This window comes from Podarcis bocagei (assembly GCF_964188305.1).
Source record: "Podarcis bocagei genome assembly, chromosome: 8".
NCBI lineage: Eukaryota > Metazoa > Chordata > Lepidosauria > Squamata > Lacertidae > Podarcis > Podarcis bocagei.
Window position 1 is genome coordinate 93,646,899 of NC_138133.1, and position 24,141 is coordinate 93,671,039.

At 47.7% G+C, this 24,141-nt stretch overlaps 1 protein-coding gene across 2 annotated transcripts in view; it reads left to right on the top strand.

Moving 5' to 3' along the window:
• The first annotated feature begins 4,218 nt into the window (after positions 1 to 4,218).
• Positions 4,219 to 24,141, top strand: part of FAM83H (family with sequence similarity 83 member H) — a 28,287-nt gene continuing 8,364 nt past the window's right edge. The window contains exons 1-2 of one of the 2 annotated variants that reach the window (XM_081205426.1): positions 4,219 to 4,376; positions 20,784 to 21,259. In XM_081205426.1, coding sequence (XP_081061552.1) covers positions 20,801 to 21,259 — 459 coding nt within the window. In that variant the 5' untranslated portion in view covers positions 4,219 to 4,376; positions 20,784 to 20,800. Of the gene's footprint in view, positions 4,377 to 9,564; positions 9,583 to 20,783; positions 21,260 to 24,141 lie in introns of those variants that run through there. The other variant, XM_081205427.1, reaches the window with a different exon arrangement.

The window sequence follows — 24,141 nt, forward strand, 5'->3', positions numbered from 1 at the left end:
TGACTGTGAATAAAACGTTTTTTGACAGATAGTTAAAAAAGAGAAACATATTGATTCCAATGTTTCCTTTTGCATTTAAAAGGAACAAAATATCTGAAAAACGAAAGGAATTTTGTTGCTGGATCTGCTTTTAGAAAGACAGATGCAAACAGAAATTGTTTCCTCTAGAGGGAGCTTGTGAAACTGTTGCTGAAGTCGACCTGGGGAATTCTACAGCTGTAGAGATTAAAGATCATGAGAACCAGACATTGACCTTGAACAAGAATGTGCCCAGAAGAAGCCTTAGTGCTTGCTTTTTGCAAGACAAGTGCTTTACTGGAACAGCTACATGAGAAGATGGATTTGATGACTGTTGCAGTTGGCAGTTTTGGACAGACAGTGAATGCCTATATAGAAACCACTCAGGAACCAACCCAGGAATTAGCTTTGACAGGACAAGTTGTGAAGAAGACAAAGGAGGAGGTTGTTGCTGAACCTCAAGTAATAGAAATGGAGAGAGCCGCGGCCTTGCAGGAACATAGGTTGTTGTTTCTGACGACTGAACCTGGAGAAAGTCAGATTTGGAGAGATGGAGTACTGTTTGGTTTGGAGATGGGAAGTTGGATAGATCCCCCTATGCAGGGATGTTTTGACTTTTGGGATCTGGTTTTGGGCCAGGAGTTTGGAGTTGTGGGGGCCCTTAACCTTGGAGGGACTTTGAAACATGCCTTCAAATATCTTTTGGATTTCAGTGCTGACTATGGAGAATGGGCTGACCTGTCGAGAAGGGATAAAGATATTGTCAAGTTGGAGTCTCCCCGAGATCTACCCCTCAGTGAGAAAGGAAGGAAATTAAGAATAAGATCAGCAGAAGACAAAGTAAAGTGCAGGTATAAACATGAAGAAGACCTGCAGAAGGGACATGGAAAAGACTTAAGAGCCTCAGATAGAAGGTCACCAGGTTGATGGACTAGATGGAAGGGATAGAAAGGACTGACAAAACCTGAGACCAGGAAGAAGAGACGATGGATGAAGATTGGAAGAAAGTTTAAAAATTCATTTAGAGAAGTATTGTAAAATTAATGAGTGTTAGGAAAAATGTTGGAATGAAACTATTTGGCTTTAGTAGAAATGCTAAAAGGAATTATGTATAAATAAGTTTTAAGTTTTAAGCTTTAGGGCTTTTTACGGTAAGATAAGGTTAAAATAAATTAAGGTAATTTAATGACAGAATATAGTGAAAGATGGAAAGGATTTGCTGAGATAATCAATAACTAGAATACAAAAAAGGGAGGTGTGAGGAGGTCGATGAAACAAGTTAACGAAAGATAAAGATTTGGGAATATTGGATTTGTTTTTAAATTTTTTGTTTACTTTTGATTTTGATGTATTGTGTGTTTTGTTTTTTGGGTTTTTTTTCGTTTTATTGACTTGTATTGTTCAATTCCTCTTTTTGTCTATCTTTTTTCCTTCTTTTTTCTCTGTAATTTTAAATTCTCAATAAATATCATTAAAAAAAAGTCTTTTGGATCTTGGACCATTTTTATTGTGCTTTTAAGACTGATGCTGTCAAGTTCTTAAAGAGATCAGAGAACATGTGTATGATTGGCTGCAATATCGCCAGTTGAATGAGGTATTTAAAGAGGACAAAAAGAAGGGATTTAGTTATACTATCTCTAGATTTCAAAGAGAAATAATAGAGGATAATACCTAACTTTTGAAGAAAGTGTATAATTTACTACTAGAATAGGAAACAAAAGATGAGGAGGTTAAATCTGTAATGATTAAATGGGCACAAGACCTAGGACAATATACAAATGGAAGACTAGGAGAAAATATGGAAAATGAACTTAAAATTTACTGATTGTATATCGTTAAAAGAGAATTATATGAAAATGATGTATAGATGGTATATCACACCTGCAAAAATATATAGAACAGGCTACAATAAGTGCTGGAAATGTAAAGAAAAGGAACGTTTTTTCATATGTGGTGGAATTGCGAGATAGTTCAAAATTATTGGGATATGATTTATAATGAAATTTTAAAAATGTTTATGATAACATTTGTTAAAAGACCAGAAGCGTTTTTATTAGGTGTTTCAGGTCAAGATCTGCCAAAAGAGAAGAAGAAATTATTTATATATGCTATGACAGCAGCCAGGATACTGCTAGCCCAAAGATGGAAAAGCAATGAAATACCAACAAAAGAAGAATGGCAACAAAAATCAATGGAATATGCTGAAATGGCAAAGCTAACACAAAGACCCCGAGACAAAGACAATAGAGACCTTAAATAAGACCGGGAACCATTTATGTTGTATCTACAGAAACAATGCAAAGAAATGGACTCAGTGGCAGGGTTTGAGTAAACACTTACAATGAACAAAACACAGAAAATATAAAGATGATGTTAAAATGATAAGAGAACAACAACATTTGATACAAAGAACTCAATATTAAGATATAATAAAGCAAGCAGGGGAAGGTAATACTTTAAAAAAAAAACAAACCGAAGAGGAAGTTGAGGGAAGTGGGGGGAATTTGGGGAACTGTATTCTTATTTTTTGTTATCCGGTATATTATTATGATAAAAATGAAAAACACAATAAAATTATTTTAATAAAGAAACCCTGATGCTGTGAAGGGAGCATGACTGGCGATGGGCCTGTGCCCTGAGTTTGCCCAGGGGCCCCTCCCTCGGGTTAACCCCCCATGGGCTGCTCCCGCCAAGCAGCTCTCCGGGCCCCGCTTCGCCCGCCCGGTCACTCGTCCCACCGAGCTCCGGCTTCGGACCCGGGCGCCCGAAGCCCCTCCGTCCTGCGGGCCCAGGACCCAGGAGAGCTGCCCGCGAGAAAGGCTCCCGGGGTCCTTGGCCTCCCGCCGGGGACGGAGAGCGCATTCCTGAGGGGTTCTGACACGGGTTAGTCGCCTCGTCTTGCCCAAAGCAATCCTCATCCTCCTACGGCTCGCTCGCGGCGCCTTTCCCTCCGGGCTCCCGGGGCCTCCCCGCCTCCCTCGCCGCGCGCAGCGTCGCCGGGCAACGGCCAAAGGGGCGGAATGCGCATGCGCGGCTTGCCCGGCGGGCGGAGAGGCCACGCCCCTTCCCGGGCGCGGAGGGGGGAGGGAGACTTCGGGCGCGTCCCGTTTCTCGCTCGGGCACCGGCGCACGTGGCCCGCCTCGCTGCGGCGGCGGCATCCGTGTCCGCGCAGCGGAGCAGTGGCGTAGCGTGGGGGGGTGCAGGGGGGCCGGCTGCACCGGGCGCAACATCTGGGGGGTTAGGGGGCGCAAATCCACGGGTTGGGGGCGCAACTTACTTGCCTTGCCCCGGGCGCTGACAACCCACGCGACGCCACTGCCGCGGAGCCCCTTCGCGAGCCAGGCGGGGCCTCCGAGCTTGGGGGCTGTGCGGCAGGAGGCGCCTTTTAGCGGCCCTTCGGAGACTCTGCCCCGGCAGCAGCCCGAGCCCTGGCGGACGGAGGGGCCCGCCTGCCTCGCCGGCCGCGCAAGGGCGCCTCCTGCTGCCCAGGTCGGAGGAGCGCTGGCTCCGCCCGCGGGCGCCCCAGCGGCGGGGCGGGGCTGGCCCGGTGGTGAGTCACGGCGCCCGAGCAGGTCCACCCGGCAGCCCCGGAAAGCGCCCCGCCCGGGAGCCCCGCTCGAATCCCCTGCCCCGGGAAGGCGTCGCCGGCCGGCTGCTGCCTCGGCCCACGTGCCGCCGAGCCCGCAGGAGAGATCTTGAACCAGTACAAAAAGACATTGCAAGTAGAAAAGGGGAACAATCGTGGTCTCCTTTGGAAGGATTCGCGGAATGGGACGCTGGGCACGTGAAAAGGGATCCCAGGGCTCATCTAGTCCACCCCCCGCAATGCTGGACTGGTAGCCTCGCAAACGCAGTCTCGCCCAGCCTCAGGATTGTTGGCTCCCCACGACGTGCGTGCTCTCGCCCTGAGACGCCCCACCGGAGCCCGACACGCGTCTTTCTACGTGGGAATACTTTCCCTGTAGGACAGCCTAACTTAGGCAGGAGCGCGCGAGGGGGTTTCCCCTTCGGGGACTGCCCGGCGAGCGGGGTCCGGCTTGAGGGGTCCCCGGAGGCGGGAGGGCCCGCCACGAAGCCCCGTCCCCCGCGGGCAGGGCAGGGCCAGGCGAGGGCGGAGGCGCGGGAGGCGGAGGCGGCGCATCAGGAATGTGCCGAGCGAGCGAGGGAGGGAGGCGCGCCTTATCTCTCTCTCCCCCTCGGGCCGACTTGGCCGGCCAACTTCGCTCCGCGCCCCGGCTGCCCTGGGTGGAGCTTGGCTCCCGCCCGCGCCGAGGTGAATCAGGCGTCGCGGGAGGAGAGGCAGCGCCGCCCGCTTGCCGGAAAGAGGACCCGCGCCTGCCCCGGCTCACCTGGCAAGGTAAGGCGGGCGCCCCCGACGAGGCCGTCGGACGCTTGGCCGCTCCAGCAGGCGGGCCGGCGAGGGGGCTCGCCCGGTGGGGCCGCGGCCCGAGCGGCAGCCGGGAAGGGCCGGATCCCGGGGCCCCTCTTTCGCGGCGTCTCGGTTTGCCGTCGGGGAAACGGGGCCGCGCGGCATGGGCGACGGGCCGAGGTCCGCGGCGGACGGGCGGCGCTCTCGAGGGGCCAAGGCCGGGAGCAGGAGGCCGGTGCGGCGCGGGGGTGTCCGCCCCCCTCCCGGGAAGGGGGCTGGGCAGGGCCGCGGGGCTGGTCTGTCGGGGCTCCTCCGCCGGGTCCCGGGAGGCCGGAGGGGCGCCAGGTTCCCCGGCTGGGAGTGCCGGGTCCTGTCCCGACACATGCCGTTCGGCGTGCCGGCGCTGGCTCGTTCGCCCCTCGGGGCCCGGCGACCGCGGAGCCCTGTGCGGGGCCGGGCTCCGGCAGGTGCTTGGCCCGGCGAGCTGGGTGCGGCCGCGCTTCGGCGAAGCTCGCCGCCGCCCCGCCTGCCCTTCCCGGGAGCGGCCCAAAGCTTCCCGGCCGGGGCTCCGCGCAGCGCCTTCCTCTCTCCGCCGACTTCGGGTCAAGCGGCACTTCGGGAAGCGGAGGTGGGGGGGCCCCTGTCCGAGATGCTGGAGTTGTGAGGCCTGCAGGGCAGGGGGCTCGGCTGGATGACCCTGGGGCTCCCTGCCAAACCACGATTCTATGGAGGAGGAGGAGGAACTGCTTGCTTGCCTGCCTCCTTCCTTCCTTCCTGGCCTCCGCACTTCCAGGGCAGGAGCTGTCCCGGGAGGAGGGCAGGTGGGCCCGCTTGGGTGCGCCCCCCCCCCGCCTGCCCAGCCTCAAGCCAGCAGAGCCTGGCTGAGCAGCAGCAAAGCTGGCCCTGGGGGTCATCGGACCCCCCCCCCTGCTTGCCAGGGCTCCCCAAAACATTTGCAGGCCAGTGTTCCTCTGAACAACCCCCCCCACACACACACTTTACCTGGGCTTCAGCTTCTAGCCAGAGAAGTGGGAGAATGGTGGGTCTGTCTCCCAAGATGGAGGAGGAGGGAAGAAGGGGGGGGCTGCCCGCTGCAGGCACCTGTGAAGCCCCCTCACCTGCTTTCTCTCCCCCCCCCCCACGTCATTTTGCTCTGGCTAACTTTGAATGAACAGGGCCCACCGTAGTGGTGTCTTGAGTGTAATTTAATTTTTGAATTGAAACAAGAAATGGGTATAATGATAGAAAAACAATCACAAAACAATAAGAAAAGCCAACCTGAGCAGCCTGCGCTAGAGGTCACCAGCTGGTTGCCAGTGTCCTAGTCGCCCCAGGCGAGAGCAGAGACGGGCTGGGCTGAGCATTGGGGCTGCTCCCAAGACCCTCCCACTCGCCCCCCTGCAAGATGCATTTTGGAGCAGGACTTCCACAGAGACTGTCACGGGCAGGGGGAGATTCACGCAAGAGGAGCCATTGCCTGAAGTTAAGACCAGTTTTCTGTCTTGGTGAGAGCTGCAAAATGCACACGTTGCACACTTTGGAGCCAACCTGAGCTGACTGCTTGGAAGGCCCCATTCTGCCCCATTGCATTTGTGCCCCTTTGGGAGCCAACATAGCAGTTGCCATCTCCTGTGTAGCCGGATTAGAAAACAGAGTCCCCCTATGGGTTTTTTAACTTTTTTAGTTATAATTTCTAGTACAGTGCTACCTCAGTTTACGAACTTAATTGGTTCCGGAAGTCCGTTCTTAAACCAAAACCATTCTTAAACCAAGGTGAGCTTTCCCTAATGAGGCTTCCCGCCGCCAATGCTCTTCCACCGTTCGGATTCCGTTCTTAGACCGAGGTAAAGTTCACAAACCGGGACACTATTTCCGGTTTTGCGGAGTTTGTAAACCAAATTGTTCTTAAACCGGACTGTTCTTAAACCAAGGTACCACTTAGACCCAAAGTCTAGAATGTATTACAGATCTATTTGGCCACCTTTTTGTCTATGCTCCACACCAGTATTTCATACATGTGTTGTGTGATGATTTTGTTTTATGCTTGGTTTTCAATTTCAATTTTTAAAAGTAACGTTTTAGGATTGTGTTGTGAGGTAGTCAAAAGGATATTTTGTGGAACTGGATATTGTGGAACTAGAAAAGGTTCAGAAAAGAGTGGGGTGAGAGGGAACCTTCTTTCATATGAGGTGGACATGTAGAAAGGTAATAGTATATTGGGAAATGATTTATAATGAGTTGAAAAAATGTTTAAGATTATTTCCCCCCCCAAAAAAAAAACTTGAGTCCTTTTTACAGGGAATAATCTAGACAGAAATTCCTAGGTGTCAGAAAAGGTTATTTATGTGTGCAACAACTACGGCCCATGTTTTGTTAGCCTAAAAATGGAAAGTGAGCAAGGTCCCAACTAAAGAGGATTGGCAGCTTAAGATGATAGAATATGCAGAACTTGCAGATTTATCACATAGAATAGGACAGCCAGAAGGACATATATTTAAAGAAGAGTAGAAAACATTTATTGAATATATGGGAAATAACTACACAGCTGAAAACGCAGGCAGCATTAAGAGAAATTCAACAGTGTATATAATATTTGATTGATGTAAAAGTGGAAAACGGATTTCAATGGTTATAGTAAAATATGCAGGAACATATGATATGTAAAATGAACCATGCAAGGAGAAGAAGAGAAGTCTTTGGATATTTTGAAGTTTGTAAAATGTTTATTTTGAAATGTAAAATTGAAAACTTAATAAAAATATTCTAAAAGAAAAGAGAAGAAAAGAGTGGGGGTGCAGCAAGTCCTCTAGGAGGAAAGGTTGCAATATTTGGGGCTTTCTAGCGAAGGGGGAGTAGTGGTAGATTTGAACAAGGGGTATAAAATTATGTGCATTGGGAGGAAGTGAATAGGGAGAGGTCTTCATCTGTTTTAAAACTGGAGCTTGGAGTTGTCCAGTGCAGCCAAATGTTGGAAGATTTCAGGACGTACGAAAGGAGGTACTTTTTGCATCGCAGTATTGAATGGGTTCCTGCAAGGTGTAGCTTTGGCCCCCAACTTGGATGGCTTTCCAAGAGGATGGAGGAGGAGGAGGAGGCCAGTTGTTGGGAATCACAGGCAGGGAGAACAGGGCTGCCTTCTGGTCCTGCTAGCAGCCCACCTCCAGCTGCACATGAGGGAGTGCTCTCCAGGTGGCTGTATTTGTTTATTGGCACAGAGGAGCCAACCTGTCTTGTCTTATAAGAGTGGGGTGACCGAGGCAAAGGCAGGTTGGCTGCCTCACCTGCTGTTTGTGAGAAGCTGGGCATCCACTTTTGTGAGCGCTGCTTCCTCTTCAGGGTCCTCTGTGGCTTTATTTATTTGCTGGCCAGGTTCTTGGTTGCATCAGGAGCTGAAAGGAGGGACACCCGACCATTACAGGGAACTTGGCAAGGGCTCCCACTTTGGCCTGGCCCCCTACTCCTTGCCCACCACCCGCCAGGAGGCTGCTCTTATCCTGCTCTCAGTCATTGGGTGGGAGGAGCCTGGTGGGTGACCAAGACTGTGCCCCTTCAGCCCCAGAACAAGAGGGAAGTGTGCACCCCCTTCATAAAAGCCCGCGTTTCCTTGGGGACTAGCAACTTGTTGTGTTAAACCCAAAGCTGAGGTGGTTAAGGTGCCAAATTCTGCACCAGCCTTTGAAATGTGAAGCCTCAAATGTGTCCACAGAATGTAGGCGGAGGCCTCTAAAGTAATGGAGAAGTTATATGTGTCATGGCTGCCTGGAAACTCTGTGGTTAACGTGGCCTTGGGATAATTCTTCCCTCTCTATGCAGGCACCCAAGCAAAGGCCCGCTCAGGCCATTGGCTTCAGAGGTGCGGGGTGAGCTCATTTCGTGTCTGAGGAAGGCGGAGAGGGGTCTGCTTCTCCCACGGGGGTCTCTGTCTGGCCACCAGCTGCTTCCCCAAGACCCTCATGTAAGAGGGTCTGGAACAGTCCTGTGGCGTCCCACTCCCCCTTTGCCCATCACGCCCCTGCTTGGTGGGAAGTGGGGCTCTGCCCCCCTTTGGGGGGATTTCTAAGAGAGGGGTATGAGAGCATGTGGCTGCACAGGAAGTAGCACCCAGAAGAATGCAGGGCTGTGTTTGTGGGGGAAAGGCCCAGCGGGGGGGGGGCGCGCTCCATGAGCCCCCTGCTCAGAGCAAGGCAGACGTGCTTCCCTGGCCTCCTACCTCAGAGGAAGAGCAGGGCGCTGAATTTCGCACTCCCAGGGGCAGCCCTGGCACATGTATTGCTGGAAGGATGGCGAGGCAGCTGCCCACCCCATGCCTACCATGTCCCTAGCCCAAGGGCAGAAGGCTGGCCCCTGTGAGAGCAGGATGGTGGCCTGGATGGGACACTGGCCTGATGTCCTTATGTCTCATCTTCGGATGAAGAGCTCAAGGGCAGCCTGAGCTCCAAGCAGGACCACCCTCACCTGGGAGGGGGGCGTTTTGGTGCTGTGCTGGGACTGGGGGGTTTCCGGCCACCAGGGGCCCGCCTGTGTTCTGTGGGGCAGTGGCATTTGCTGGCAAGTTGGCCTTTCCAAGGCAGGCTGTATTCCTGAAGAAGCTTGACTTGCTGGGTCAGGAGATTCCCCCAGCTGCTGAGGCCAGCCAGCCGCACCCCTGGAGGCAGGTGTGAGGGGAGGCCATCCTTTGGCTTCCAGCGATCCTCTCTCTGGCTGCGCTTGGGCCCAGCCAAGGGCTGCCTCCCCCCACCCCACCCTCTCTCTCAGTTTCCATGCAGCTGGGTGTGTCTGAAGCTGCCAAGCCAGTTTCACAAGGGAGCACCCGGTGGAGCTGGGAACCAGCCGCAGCAGCTGCAGCACGTAGCAACAGGCCCTGCTGGTGCAGGCCGGGACAGGAAGGAGCAGCTCCAGAGCCCAGCGGACGAGGCCCTGGCAAGAGCCCGGGCTCTGGGGCTGGCGGAGGGGCTGCCAGGACCATCACTTGCCAGAGCAGGTAGCCAAGCCAGGGGCGGAAGGAGACTTTCTGCTTGAGGGAAGCCGCCCTGAAGCACAAAGGCCAGCGGGACCCCAGTCAGCAAAGCCAGGCGGGTCCCCTCCGGTGGGCACAGGGCACCCTCTGCAGCTTGCCTTCAGCGCTCGGCGTTGGCTTGGCTCCCCCAAGAGCCTGGAGCTCAGCAGTTTCCTCTTGTTCTTGGCAAGCTGGAAGGTGAGCAGCCAAAATCAGGAGGGGCTGCGCTTTGTGTGTCCCCACCCCAACACCCCTCCTTTCTCACTGGGTGTACATTTAGTGCCAGCAACACTGAGCACTGAGGAAAACCTGGAGCTCCCAGTCTTAAGTGCACTGGAGATGGCAAGGTCTGAGAGGCTTCTGGGAACACAGGAAAGGAATGGAGGAGTTTTTTTGGGGGGGGGGCAGCTGGCCAGTGCATGGCCAGGGAAGCCGCTGCATGAGCAATGGGCTGTTGGTCAAGTCTAGTGATGTTAAATTCTCAAGAATAATCTTTTGGAGAATATTCTTGAGAATATTCTCAATCAATGAGAATATTGGTGAATTTTCATTTAAAATAGGAGAATATTCATTTTAATGCATTGAAAATGATATAATAAGGTGATGGCACCAGTAATTGTCATGTTAAGGTTTTGTATGAGGAAACTCAGTAGTTAAATCATATTTTATTCTTCCATTAGAACATGAACATGTTATAGGACAAGTCAAAAAATACAATTGGCATGTTAAGGTTTGATACAAGTAAATTCAGTAATAGGCTGTCTTGTGCTTCTGATAGTTCTAACACAGTAACTGTTTTGGTGACTAAAACACAGCTTGTTAAATAAAACTATATGCATACATATAAAAAAGAAGCCATTGACATTAAATACATTATCATTATATGATAATATATTTCAGTATGTCAGTCTCTGATAAATATCACCATGTACCATTGAATGGCACTGCAAAAACCAGTTACTGGCAGTAAATAAAAATATAGAAATGTCAACTGTTTAAATCAAGGCCACCTCACATCCTGTTACACATAGGCCTAGGTACTTTAAGTGTATAAAGCATTAAAACTACCTTCTGTAAAAAATAAATATGTATAGTCACTGTATGGCCAAGAATTGCTAAGAATAAGGTCACACCAAAATAGAAAAAAGGCTATTGCATATAGTTGAAATACATACTGTCAGGGCTGCTTCCAGATCCTAGCTCACAGAGGATCACGTTAGCCAGCGTTCACTTTATAAAAGTCTTTATTGAGTTACAGTTTCCAATTTCAAACTGCCGCAGGCAGCCCTACGTCTTATCAGCTAGACCGGCGAAGCTCCGTCTGAGTCCCCGCCTCCTGTACACCAACTTAATAACCTCGCCTTACTCCACCTTTTCCGCCTTCCCCTCCTTCTCTGGGTCCCTCTGCCCCCCGTGGTCTCTTCCTTCCGAGATTCTTCTGACGCTGACCCGGACCCTCCTGCCTCCTTGCGCCGGGCTTTAGGACCTGGCTCCCTTTCCGGGCTGCTTACTCTGCCGCCTTCCTGTGCATTTGAACTTGGCGCGCGCGCCCAACCTCCCACTTTCCGCTTGACCGTTCCTTCGCTCCCCGATGGGGGTGTGGCCACTCCTGACTCATGCCCTCCCCCCTGCGGCGAGTCGCCGGATCCCGATACCTGGCGCCCTTCCTCCTCACTGCGCTCTGTTGGGGACGTTGGCCCCGATTTCCAACTGCTGCTCTCTGAACCCCCTTTTGTCCCTTTTTCCTGGGGTGTCCCCTTGATCTCCCCCCTCGCTCTGGCCACTGGCGCTCCTTTCTGTGAATCTTCCGATTCACTGGAAAGACTCGGAGATCTCGGGTCGTCGTCATCGCTCATCTTTCCTTCGGACTCCTCCCCCTCGCTCTCTGTTTCCTCCCTTGCCCTCGCCTCTGCTCCTGAACCCCTGACACATACGAAGTAAAATGTTCACCAAATTAAATGAATAGCATTTTTAAAACAAACAAAAAATGTTTTCTGTAGCTCACATTTCAGAACTGCCAATGGTGAATGACAAAGTGCTCAGTAATGTAACTGAATTTTAAAAAATCATTATTCATTACTTACACTGGCAGTATCACAGCTTGACTTATTATTTACTAGATTTTTAAAATGTGGGGTGTAAAACTGGTTCTTACATTAGAATTTATAGTTTGTGGAGAATATTCTCCGGAGCATATTCTCGCCTCACCTCACTAGTCAAGTCATCATCCTTTGGGCTGCTGCTGAGGTGGGCAAGGCATAGGGCAGGAGACCCTTGGCAAGGGTCAGGTGGTGCAGGCGTGAGGGATGGGGCTTCCTTTAGCTAATGGCAAGTGGAACAGGTGTGGCTTCTAGTTAGAAAAAAGCAAGCCCCCTAACCATGAATGCACTCCCTGTGGTACTACAGTGGTACCTCGGGTTATAGACGCTTCAGGTTACAGACTCCGCTAACCCAGAAATATTGCCTCGAGTTAAGAACTTTGCTTCAGGATGAGAACAGAAATCGCACAGTGGCGGCAGCGGGAAGCCACATTAGCTAAAGTGGTGCCTCAGGTTAAGAACAGTTTCAGGTTAAGAACGGACCTCCAGAACGAGTTAAGTTCTTAACCCGAGGTACCACTGTATAGTTCTCCCCCTTTATGGTGGGCCATGGGGAAATGTAGCTGGCTGTTCAGGTGAGAACAAGATGTTCATAAGGTTTGAAATTTTAATGAAACAGCAACGTTCATTTCTCATTGGCCAAATAAAGTGCGCATCCCCCCCTCCCCGATACACATATTGCTGAAACCAGAAATGGAGCCTCAGAATAAAAACGTGAGCCGTGCATTGCCAGAAGAGGCTGGCTCTAAGCAGCGCCTCATAAATCAGTGGGGATCTTTGGAGGAAGTCAGAAGTCTTTGCTCCTCTTTAGCCTGTGGGGCATATTTAGCAGTCCTGTGGGGCATGTGATAATCAGTGCCAGCCAGTACAAATGGAGTTTTGCTTGGGGGGGGGGGTTCTTACTGATCCTCCCATTGGGGGCTCAAGATACTGAGTCCTCCCATCTGAACTAAGGGGACATTCTGCCCAAAGTGTCTCAAAACGGCTTTGACTGTCTCCCAACTTGCCACTTGGTCCCCTCACCCCCCCCCTTTGCCTCCCTCCCTTGTAAGGAGCTGAATCTGAACATGTCCAAGAGCCACCTCAGCCGGCGTGAGCAGATAAGAGACAGGTGGGGGCACTTTCGCTGGAAGAACAGCGAAACCTTTCTGGACCCTCTTGGAACAGCCCCCGGGTCATTTGTATGTCAACATTATATGCCTGTCTCTCCCTGGGCCATTCAGAAGCAAAAGTATTGTAAACTGCCCTGTGATCCTCAGATGAAGGGCGGTAGAGAAATGATGGTGGTGGTGGTAGTAGTAGTAGTAGTAGTAGTAGTAGTAGTAGTAGACGACCTGGTGTGCTCAGAGGCCAATAGAGCCAACAGTGATGGAAAGCAAATGGAGAACTGCCTTCAGCTGAAAAAAGGTGACTGTTGCTGCAGACTTGGACTCCATCTCATCCCCCTAACTTTCCAGTTTTAAAATTGTGCTGTGCTTGTCTCAGTGCTGTGACGTCCAAATGGGCCCCACAAATTCTCCATGGAGCAGTCAGGGAACCAGTTTGCCTTGCATCTTCCAGTCTGGGAAGCCTTGGGAGCCCCACGGACTGTCAGAACTGTGGCTCTGAGATGTGTGGACCAGGACAGGACGCTAGAATATGGACCTCTGCCCTTGAGGGGCGTTCACAGACCCCACCTGGTATATGGCAGGAGATGCCAGCGTCAGCATGCAGTGAAATGGGGTGGGAGCGGCAGAACTCTGAACCGGATCAGAAGAGAAATATGGACCTGAGGCACCAGTGAAGGAGGAGGGCTGGTGGTGACGCCCCCCCTGCTGGACACCCGCCCTCACCCACAGCCCCCTGCCCCAGGGACTCACACGCCAACCAGAGTTCTCTCTTGTAATTCACATACAGCCAGATCTCACCTTATTCTGGTTTTTCATACACAATGACGACTTTATGCAGAAAATTAAAATAATACATTAAAAGGGGTGGGAGAGCAGGAAAACCCACCCACCCCATCCAGAAGGGCTGACTGAGAGCTTGCAGGAGTCCTCATGCAACCTCCCCATTCCCCTGGTGGGCACAGGGGGCAGCATGGCCCAACTGGCAGGGCTGGCCCAATACATTTAAACACCTGAGGTGGACCACAAAATGGCGCCCTTCTCACTGCCAGGGAAGAAGGGGGAAGGAAGAGCTCCATTGGGAACAAGGAGGAAAGAAAGCTCAACCTTGAGACCTGCTGCCCCAGTGGCTGCTGCAGCCAGAGGCCTCCAGAGTGGGGTGACGGGGGGGGGGGCAGGGAGAACCATTCCAGTCGCTGCTTAACTTCTTTTTATGCTTTATTGAAGTTAAAAAGAAACAACAAAGTTTTTTCCAGAAAAAAGAAAACAGTTGTAGTACCGGTAATTAAATCAAATCACATTGAATTCTTCTTACATCTATAGCGACTTCCCATCACCCCATCATGCATCGCTTATTCAATCTAATGCACTATTCATTTTCTTTTGTTAATTTTCCTTAATCATTATCCACCCTACCACAGAAGTCATTCAAAGGCCTGCCATTGACATCATGCTATTACAATATTCCTTAATTTTCAAAACAAGTTCTCCTTTCCAATTTGTGGCGATTAATATTCTTGCAGCTACCGTGGCGTACAAGAATATTTCCTTTGCTTTTTTAGGTATATCTGTGCCTAGTATCCCCAGGAGGAAAGCCTCCGGGGTTTTTTTATAAAGGAAACCTTAAACATCTTTTTGAGCTTGTTGTAAATGACACCCCAAAATTCCTATATATTCTTACAGTTCCACCACATATGTAGCATTGAATCTTCCACTTCCCCACATCTGCAACATTTACTCGAGGTATTTCTATACATTTTAGATAATTTTAGTGGCGTTAAGTACCAGCAGAATTGCATCTTCATAAAATATTATTTTGAAGCGTAACATGCGGTGAACTTCATGTCTACCTTCCATAGTTTTTCCCAGGCATCCATAGGGATGTTGTGACTAAAGTCTTGAGCCCATTTAACCATTACTGATTTTGCCTCCTCTTCCTTGACTTCCCAGTCAAGGAGGAGCCGGTCCATTTTGGAGAGAGCTTCAGTTCTTTTTCCAATCTGGAGGGTTCTGTCTCAAAGCCATTTCTTTCGTTGAGTTTAAATATCTCATGAAGTTGGTGATATTGTAACCAACCTGACAAGTGTGCCCTGATTTCTTCGATTTTTTAAAATTTCAACTGATTTTCTTCTTCTTTTAACAATACTTTATATGTTGGCCAATTCCCTTTCATATTTTTTTTCTTCACTGCCAGTGCTTCTGGGGCAATATCCACATGGATTTTTAGGTTTGAGCAGACCTTTGTATTTTGCCCAAATCATATATAGGGGTTTCCTTATAATGTGGTTTTAAAATTTTTGTGTGTACCTTGACCATATTGTAGCCTAAGTAGGCATGCCAGCCATAGTGATTGTCATGCCCTTCCATATCTAGAAGGTCTGTGTTTTGTAATATACACCATTCCCTGATCCAGGAGAGACACCCTGCCTCATAGTAGAGTTTTAAATCTGACAGGGAAAAGCCTCCTCTTTCTTTAAAATCAATTAATAATTTGTGTTTAATCCTGGGGTTTTTCCCCTGCTAGATATATCTTGAGATGTCTCGTTGCCTGTTTCCCCAATCACAGGAATCGTCTGAAATAAGAAAAGCATTTTTGGTAAAACATTCATTTTAATGGAGGATATTCTCCCCCAGAAAGATAAATTTAATCTGCTCTGTATTTCTAGATTTCTTTTTATCTCCATCCAGGTCTTAGTGTAGTTATCTTGAAATAGGTTATTCTTTTTTGCCAAGATCCATATTCCCAAATATTTTCTCTTTTTGCAGATCTTCAAGTTCGAGACATTTTCTAGATTAGGGGTGCTCAAACCTTTCCCAAAGAGGGCCAGATTTGATGAAGTAACATGCCTGAAGGCCAACCAAAGTTGTTGAGCTTTTTTTTTTTTTTTGATTGAAGTTGTTAAGTTTTTGGGCTTTTTTTACCATTTTACCCCTAAGTTATGGGGTTCGACCGGTGGGCTGGACTTTGGCCATGCTTGTTCTAGATCATCTCTTTCCTGTTTAGTTTGATTCTTGACCAAGAGCTTTGTTTTAGAACTGTTTAATTTGAACCCCACTACCTACCCAAAATTCCTTTCTATTTTTTTTCCCTATAAGATTTTTATTAAGATTTTTACATTACAAAAAAGGGATAAAACAAACAAAAAAGAAAAAATACAGCCATTATTTTTCGTTTACTTGTTTCTTGGACCCCCTCATACCTCTCTTTTTTGTATTCCAATTCAGTTTATTAGCTCAGCAATTTGTTTCCCTCTTTATCCTACCCAAACCTTTATTCTTAAATTTTTATGACCTTGAAATTTTACTTCTATAAACCCATTTTTTCATATTCTTTTAACCCATTACAGCTAGAAACCTCTTAAATTTAATCCAACATTATTCTAAAGTTCGTTAATTTTACAATGTCTCTGTAAATAATCTTTAAATTTCTTCCAGTCTTCTTCCACTGACTCTTCCCCCTGGTCTCGGATCCTGCTGGTCATTTCAGCCAATTCCATATAGTCCATCACCTTCATCTGCCATTCTTCCAGAGTGGGTAGATTTTGTGTCTTCCAATATTTTGCGATAAGTATTCTTGCTGCTGTTGTGGCATACATAAAGAAAGTTCTGTCCTTCTTTAACACCGATTGGTCAACTATGCCCAGAAGAAAGGCCTCTGGTTTCTTCAAAAGGGTATATTTAAATACCTTTTTCAGTTCATTATATATCGTCTCCCAGAAAGCCTTAATCCTTGGGCACGTCCACCAAAGGTGAAAGAATGTGCCTTCATTTTCTTTACATTTCCAGCATTTATTATCGGGCAAATGATAAATTTCATACCTGTGGTCCACAACTGTTCCCAGTCAGCAAACATGATGTCATGTCCAACATCTTGTGCCCATTTAATCATAGCAGATTTAACCGTTTCATCCTGAGCATTCCATTTCAACAGCAAGTTATACATCTTTGACAAATTCTTAATTTTGGGTTCTAACAGTTCTGTTTCTAATTTTGATTTTTCCACCTGGAAGCCAATTTTCTTATCCAAATTATATGCCTCCATTATCTGATAATAATGGAGCCAATCTCGCACTTTATTCTTTAGTTTCTCAAAGCTCTGCAATTTTAATCTATCTCCATCTTGTTCCAAAATTTCCCAATATTTCGGCCATTTAGCCTCCATATTGAGCTTTTTCTGAGCTTTCGCTTCCATCGGTGACAGCCACCTTGGGGTTTTATTTTCCAATAAATCTTTGTACCTTATCCAAACATTAAACAATGCTTTCCTAACAATATGGTTTTTAAATGCTTTATGCGCTTTGACCTTATCATACCACAGATATGCATGCCATCCAAATACATTATTAAAACCTTCCAAATCCAAAATGTCTGTGTTCTCAAGAAGCAGCCAGTCCTTCAACCAGCAAAAAGCTGCTGATTCATAATAAAGTTTAAGGTCTGGCAGGGCAAATCCGCCTCTTTCCTTTGCATGCGTTAATATTTTAAATTTTATTCTAGGCTTCTTGCCCTGCCAGACAAATCTTGAAATATCTCTCTGCCACTTCTTGAAACAATCCATCTTGTCTACGATTTGCAATGCCTGAAACAAAAACAGCATTCTCGGCAATACATTCATTTTTATAGCTGCGATACGGCCCAACAAAGAAAGTTTCAAATTTGACCATATTTCTATATCTTTTTTCACTTCGCCCCAGCATTTTTCATAGTTATCTTTAAATAAGTTCCCATTTTTTTGCTGTCATATTGATCCCCAGGTATTTAACTTTCTTGACCATTGTTAAACCTGTCATATTCTGAAACCTCTCTCTCTCGGTTTGTGTTAAGTTTTTCTCTAAAACCTTGGTTTTTGACTTGTTCAGTTTAAACCCAGCGACCTGACCAAATTCTTGAATCAGTTCTAAAACCCTTTTAGCACTAGATTCTGGCTCCTGCAAAGTCAATACTAAGTCATCTGCAAATGCTCTCAGTTTGTACTGTCTATCCAAAATTCATTTCTAATACCTTTAATAAACTTTCTTTTGGGTTCTCTGTCATTATAATAAGGTCATTGGCAAACGCCTTTAGTTTATATGCTTTCTCTCCTAATGTTATTCCTTTTATGTTTTGGTCTTCCCTTATTCTTTTATTCAGCATTTCCATTACCAGAATGAATATTAGTGGGGATAGCGGACACCCTTGCCTTGTCCCTTTTCTTATTACACAGTCTTCTGTAATGTTGCCATTGATAATAATCTTGGCCTGTTGATCAGAGTATATAGCCTCAATTCCTTTACAAAACTGTTCACCAAGCTCCATTAGTTGCATCATTCTTTTCATGAATCTCCATGAGATATTATCAAAGGCTTTCTCTGTGTCAACCAGCATTAATACTGCTGGTTTGTCAATTCTGATTTCTAAGTATTCCAACACATTGATAACATTTCTGACGTTATTTTGCATCTGGTGTCCAGGGAGAAAGCCGGCCTGGTCTTCGTGAATGTTGTATTTAAGAATTGTTCTCAGTCTTTCCGAAAGTATGTCGGCAAATAATTTATAATCATTGTTTAAAAGGGAAATTGGCCGGTAGTTTGAGACAATTGTTAGATCAGTTCCCTGCTTAGGAAATAGGATTATAAAACTTTCTGTCCATGATTCCGGCAGTTTTTACTATGTTGTTCATCATATCCTTTAATGGTTGGAATAGGGGTTCTTCTAGCTTTTTATAATAGCTTGCGGGTAGGCCATCTGGGCCCAGGGGCTTCCCTGATTTCGCTTTTTAAATTGCCTGTTGAACTTCTAATGCGGTAATAGGAGAATTTAGGAGGCTGATTTTCTCCTTTAGAATCTTTGGTAAGTTGTTCTGCTTTAGGTATTCTTCTTTTTTGTCGTGATTTTCTGTTCCCTCCCTGTATAGCTCTCTGTAAAAACTTACAAAACTTCTGTTTATTTCCTTGGGTCATCTGTTACTCTTTTCTCTGATTTTAATTTTGTTTATGATCCTTTCATTCTGCTTTTGTTTTTTAAGTTGCCAAGCTAATAGTTTGCCAGGTTTATTTGCAAACTTAAAGCTTCCATGTTTTAGCAACTTGATTTTCCATTCAATCTCTTGGTTAATAATCATCGAGAATTGTGTCTGGAGCATTTTAATATTTTGTTTGATTAGTTCACTGTCCGTGTTATTAAATAATTCTTTTTCATTTTTCCCAATTTCTTCCCATATCACTTCCCATTTTTGTTTAGTTAGGATATGTTCTACTCTGATTCTCTTGGCTTTATCATTAAGTCCATTTACATTCCCGGTGGCAATACTTCATACTTTAGTTCATACTTTAATGTATCTTCACTTCACAGAAATAAAAACAGTAAATACACAATATAAACAATTTATTAACGCCCTTGAGTGATGCTTAAATCACTCCTTTTGTCCAATCTCTCTCTTTAATTTCCTTCTGTTGACGTTGCCACGTCCGTGTCGTCCACTCCTCCCACTAGTTGTTTTCCCCCTCTCATTTCCTTCTAATACTTCCTCCAGAATTTGTTGGTGTCTTCCGCCATCAAGCACCTTCGTCTCTTTCCTTTAAAAAAGGAGGAGATATCCTCTGGGAATTCTGTAAACTATAGAGTTTGCATTTGGGGCTTCAGCAAGAGGTTTGTAGCTGTCTCTTTTTCCAAAGCCTAACAGGGTTTTCCTTAAGAATGACAATGTCTCTTTCATCTATTCTCAGTTTCCTTTTATTGTTCATTTGCAGCACTTTGTCTCTGATGTCAATTGATGTAAAGGATACCAGGCACTCACCAGGCCACTTATTAGCTCTGGCTAGCTACACTTAATCTAATTCTGAATATTTTTTCTATACCTTGAGACGTCACCTGTTCATCCAAATCTAACCTCTTGGCCAACTCTTTCGTAACTTTCTCCTCAATCTGCTCCTCTGGGACACCTCTGAATCTTTAAATCCTCCCCCTCCTTTGCATCTGTAATGTTGCTATTGCATCCAGTGCTGCTTCCTGTGTTTCTTTCAGTTCTGCGGTCTCTTTTTTATCTTGTCACACTCCCTTTTCACTTCCTTACTCTCATTCTGGGTCGTCTTAGCTGCCTCTTATAGATTTTGGGACTTGCATTTAAGGTCTTGGACTATTTTTGTTAATTCCACTTTTTTGTTACCAAATCATTCATCTGACTTGATAGTTCCACAATAATTTTGGTATTTTGATCAATTTTGCTTCCCATTCAATTATTTTTGCATTGTCATTCATATATTTTTTCATATCTATTATTTTCCTTTTAAGATCTAAAATGCTTTAATATCCATGCTCGACTCAAGTTCCGTTGCAGAGCTTCTTCTACCTCCCATGAAGACCATTCTGGCTTTGTGTGGTTTTGCTTATATGCACAATAGTCAGGAAGAGCCCCTGTGTCAGGCGAGACCTGGGCCTGCCCCTCTGCCCCTCCTGGGCCGGCTACACTGGAGGAAGCTGCCTCCCCCCTGCTGGGAGGTTCTGTCATGGGGGATCCTGCCGGATGCTGGATTAGGAGAGGGAGGGAGACGTGCTCTCTGCCCTCCTCTTTCTCCATACCATCCAGGATAGAATAATAAAACCACAGAACATTAGAGTTGGAAGGGACCCCCAGGGGTCATCCAGTCCAACTTCTTGCAATGCTCCCATCAATCTGTATCCCCATTTTATACTGAATATCTATATCTTGCTCTTGGTACTTATGAATGAAAATTATTTTAGTAATTTGGAACTCTGTGTATTGTATGCATAAGGTGCATTTATGGCTTTTGTGTATTTTATGTACTATGGCATTCATGCATTTATGTACTTTATGGCTTTTATAAGCATCTTTGAGTTTATTTTATGAAGAAAATTAGGATACAGATCTTAAAAATAGCATAAATGAATTGCCAGGGAGCTGAACGGGGACGTAGTTGTGGCCAGATGCACTCCCTGTTGAGTTTTGCAAACAGTGTGTAGAAGCAGTAGCTAAGTCATTGATTAGGGGACTGAGGGTCATCCTTTCTGTGAGTAAAATATCTGTCTCATGGAATTATGCCAAAATTATAGTTACCTAAAAAGCAGATACGGACCCATTTCAGAATTCTTTGTCCTGCTCTTAGGATCCCACCCTAAGAGGGAGGGGACAGTGGCACGTTTTGTGAGTCGCCCTGGGCCTGTTCTGCTGTGACACGGCTGCCTCTTCCCTCCGCAGTGCCCCCATCTGTCGCCATGGCTCGCCGGTCTCAGAGCTCTTCGCAGGGCGACAACCCCCTGGACCCCAACTACCTCCCACCCCACTACAAGGAGTACTACCGCCTCGCTCTGGACACGCTGGCCGAGGACGGGGAGGAGAACTACCACCGCTTCCTGGCCGAAGAGGGTGCCCCGGACTTCCTCTGCCCCTCGGAGGTGGAGCACATCACCCAGCACATCCAGAAGCCCCAGTATGCCCATCAGGAGGGCGGGGGTGGCAGCACAGACTCCGGCCCCCACGACACAGACATGGACGGCTCCTCTGGCACTTACTGGCCCATGAACTCTGACCTGGCCGTTCCAGAGCTGGACCTGGGCTGGCCTATGGTCTTTGGGTTTCGAGGGACGGAGGTGACCACTCTGGTGCAGCCCCCACCCCCAGACAACCCCAGCATCAAGGAGGAAGCGCGCAGGATGATCCGGGCGGCACAGCAGGTGAGAGATCAGGAAGGGGGCTGTGGGGAAAGGACGCTGGCAGGAGCCCAAAGGCAGGCGGACGGGCGGGAGGAAGGAAGGGGAAGGTGGGCAGGATCCAGCAGTTTCTGACATGGCTCTCTGCCCTGAGCCTTTGGGGCTCCATGATGTCCCTGCTGCCAGTCCTTAAGAAGGCGCTGCATTGGCTCCCAGTTCAGACAGGGCACTGAATGCTTTATGGGCCTGGCCAGGCAGCAGATGTGGCAGCAGTTATCGGTAAGCACTAGGGGTGACCAGGGGTCATGGTGGGAAAAGCTAGCGGCATTTGCTGCTGTGATGATCCAGTTATCAAAGCCCATTTCACAGAAGGCAAAGTGGTGGGACTCAGAGACATGTAACTTGCCCAAGAGCCTGAGAGCAGTGGAACTTGGAACTTGCTTGAGCGAAGCTGCACAGGGTATCCCTCTTTTTCCCGCGTGGCCAGATGCTAAGGAGGAGGGGGCTGCTATGCTTTAGTGGTGGATGAGGGCATTTCAGATGGCATGATCAGCTACACTTCCAAAAGCTTGTGTTTTTACTTTAAAAATATTATAGCCTGCTTTTCATTGAATCCGGGGCTCAAAGCAGTTTTTAAAATGGAAACATACAGTCTACAAAATTTAAAACACAGATTGACATCATAGATTAAAACATCAGAACAACATTCATGGTGCAAAGACTTTCTCAAATAAAACAGTTTTAACATAGCAGGAACGGTGTCTGCCGGATTTCAAGTGAGAGGGCTCTCCATCAAGCTGCCCCCCCCCCCAAGGCACAGCAGTTCCCTCTTCTATGCAGTGATTAAAGGAAGTTGCAGGAGTCCCCTGCACTCCTTGCATCCGCCTCCCACACTCATTGTCCCCCTCCACCTTAAGGCTCCATGGAACTTGCTTCGTTCTGTCCTAACTAAATGAGTGGACTCCCACCCTTATGTGCTCCTCAGAAGGACTCCTGATCTCAAGTAAACACACAGGAGTAACAACAAGCCCTTCAGAGGCAGCTCAAACACTTGAGACAAATTGGATAGTTATAAAAATGCTTAATCAAAGGCCACAATTTCCACTTTTTGTATACACATCCACCCCAAAGTGTAATAGGAAATAATAAAAAAAAATTATTTTGTTTTAAAAAAATGCTTCCCAAGCCTCACACTTTCCCTTTTTAAAGCTTATTGGTGAAATTCGAGATCGGAACAGAGATCTGTTCCAAGACTATTATGTGCACCTTTTGCAAAAATATTAAAAAGAAATAAATAAAGGAGGAACGTTACGGAGGAGTGTTGTAATGGAAGAGCTGACACGCCTTAACTCACATGTTGTACACGCCTGTCCTATCATGTCCATTAAGCAGAGGAAAAAGCAGCAGCAGCCGCAGCACTCCTTGCTGTGCTCCTTAGCAGGCGGCATTCAGAGGTTTCTGACCCTGGTAGCCACTGAAAATTAACAGCAACAACAACAAAGCCTCCCTCTGAAAAAAGTTGTGAGATCTGTTGCACCTGAGATTTCCCAGGCTGACTCTCCCCCACCGCCATCTTGTCTTCTAGTAGTAAGCAGAGCAGATCCTCCCGCCCAAAGTCTGATCATGCCCAGCAGGGCACAGATGCACTTACCACAGTGGTTTTCAACCAGTGTGCCGTGGCACCCTGGGGTGCCTTGAAGGATGGGCAGGGGTGCCACGGGCAACACTGGTCTCTGTCCCTCCCTCTGATGCCCTCTCTTGTCTCTGCCTCCCCAAGGCTTGCACAGCTGTTTGTTTCAGCAGCCCTGGCTACAAGCTCCCCAGGCGAATGCTGCCTCTGGGGCAGGCCAGCGGGTGCTTCCCAGGCCCCTATAGGGCAGTGTGAGGAGGCACCTCTCTTGGGGGTGGGGGGGGCAGCTCAGAGACCGGGGTGGCAGCGGCAGCTGCCCAGAAGACTCCCAAGGGGAGGAGAGGGGAGGCTGAGGGAAGACTCCACAAGGGAAGATTTGCAAAATGACAGCAGTCTGGCAAAGCAGAAATACAGGAAGGGGTTTTACCTTTTGCGGCTACAAAGGAGAGAGACGGAACACGCACATAGGGCTTCCAGATATTTGGAGGGTGCTAAGCAAGGGCTTCTGAGGTAAAGGAAGATATGGGGCTGCCTAGCTAGCTAGAGAAAAGGATCCATTGTAAATGGTTTCAACTGACGTTAACATTGCATTTTTATATTGTTGTAACCCACCCTGGGACCAAGTGATGAAGGGAAGGTAAGAAATCTAATCATCATAATCAATAATAGTAATAGTAATAAAGCTGGGCTTGTTAGTTATGGGCCACCGGGAGGTGGTGCTGATCTAGAGGGATGTGCTGTTGAGGGGGGGGTCCCTCTTCCTTCCTGCCTGCCTGCCTCCCCCACCCACCCCAGGAGCCCTCCTACGGATTCGACTGTCTGCCACGTCCCTGGTGCAGATTCTGTCTTCTCCGGAGGTCAGTTCCACACAATGCAGAAGTCGGGCCTTTGCTGTGGTGGCTCCCCAGCCCTTGGAATTCCTTCAACTTGGAGACCAAGACAGGCTCCTTTTCAGCACCTACCAAAGACCTCCTCCTTCCAACAAGCCTTTCACATTGAGATTCTTCCAAGCCTGCAATTGTGTTAGAGATGTTTTTGAGAGATGTTTATTTGCTATCATTTCTTGCTTGCTGCCCTGGGCTTCTTTGGAAGGAAGAGCAAGATAGGAATGTGATTATATATGAGAACGGTGAGGGGAATTTCCTGGCCTTTTCCATCTAGGTATAAATGGGGTTTGGGGCCGGGGGGGGGGGGCAGGCTGCTATGCACAAAGCTGTCAGCTTTGGGGCTACTGTTGAATCTCGTCAGTTATTCATTGCTTCCATGTATAGACTGC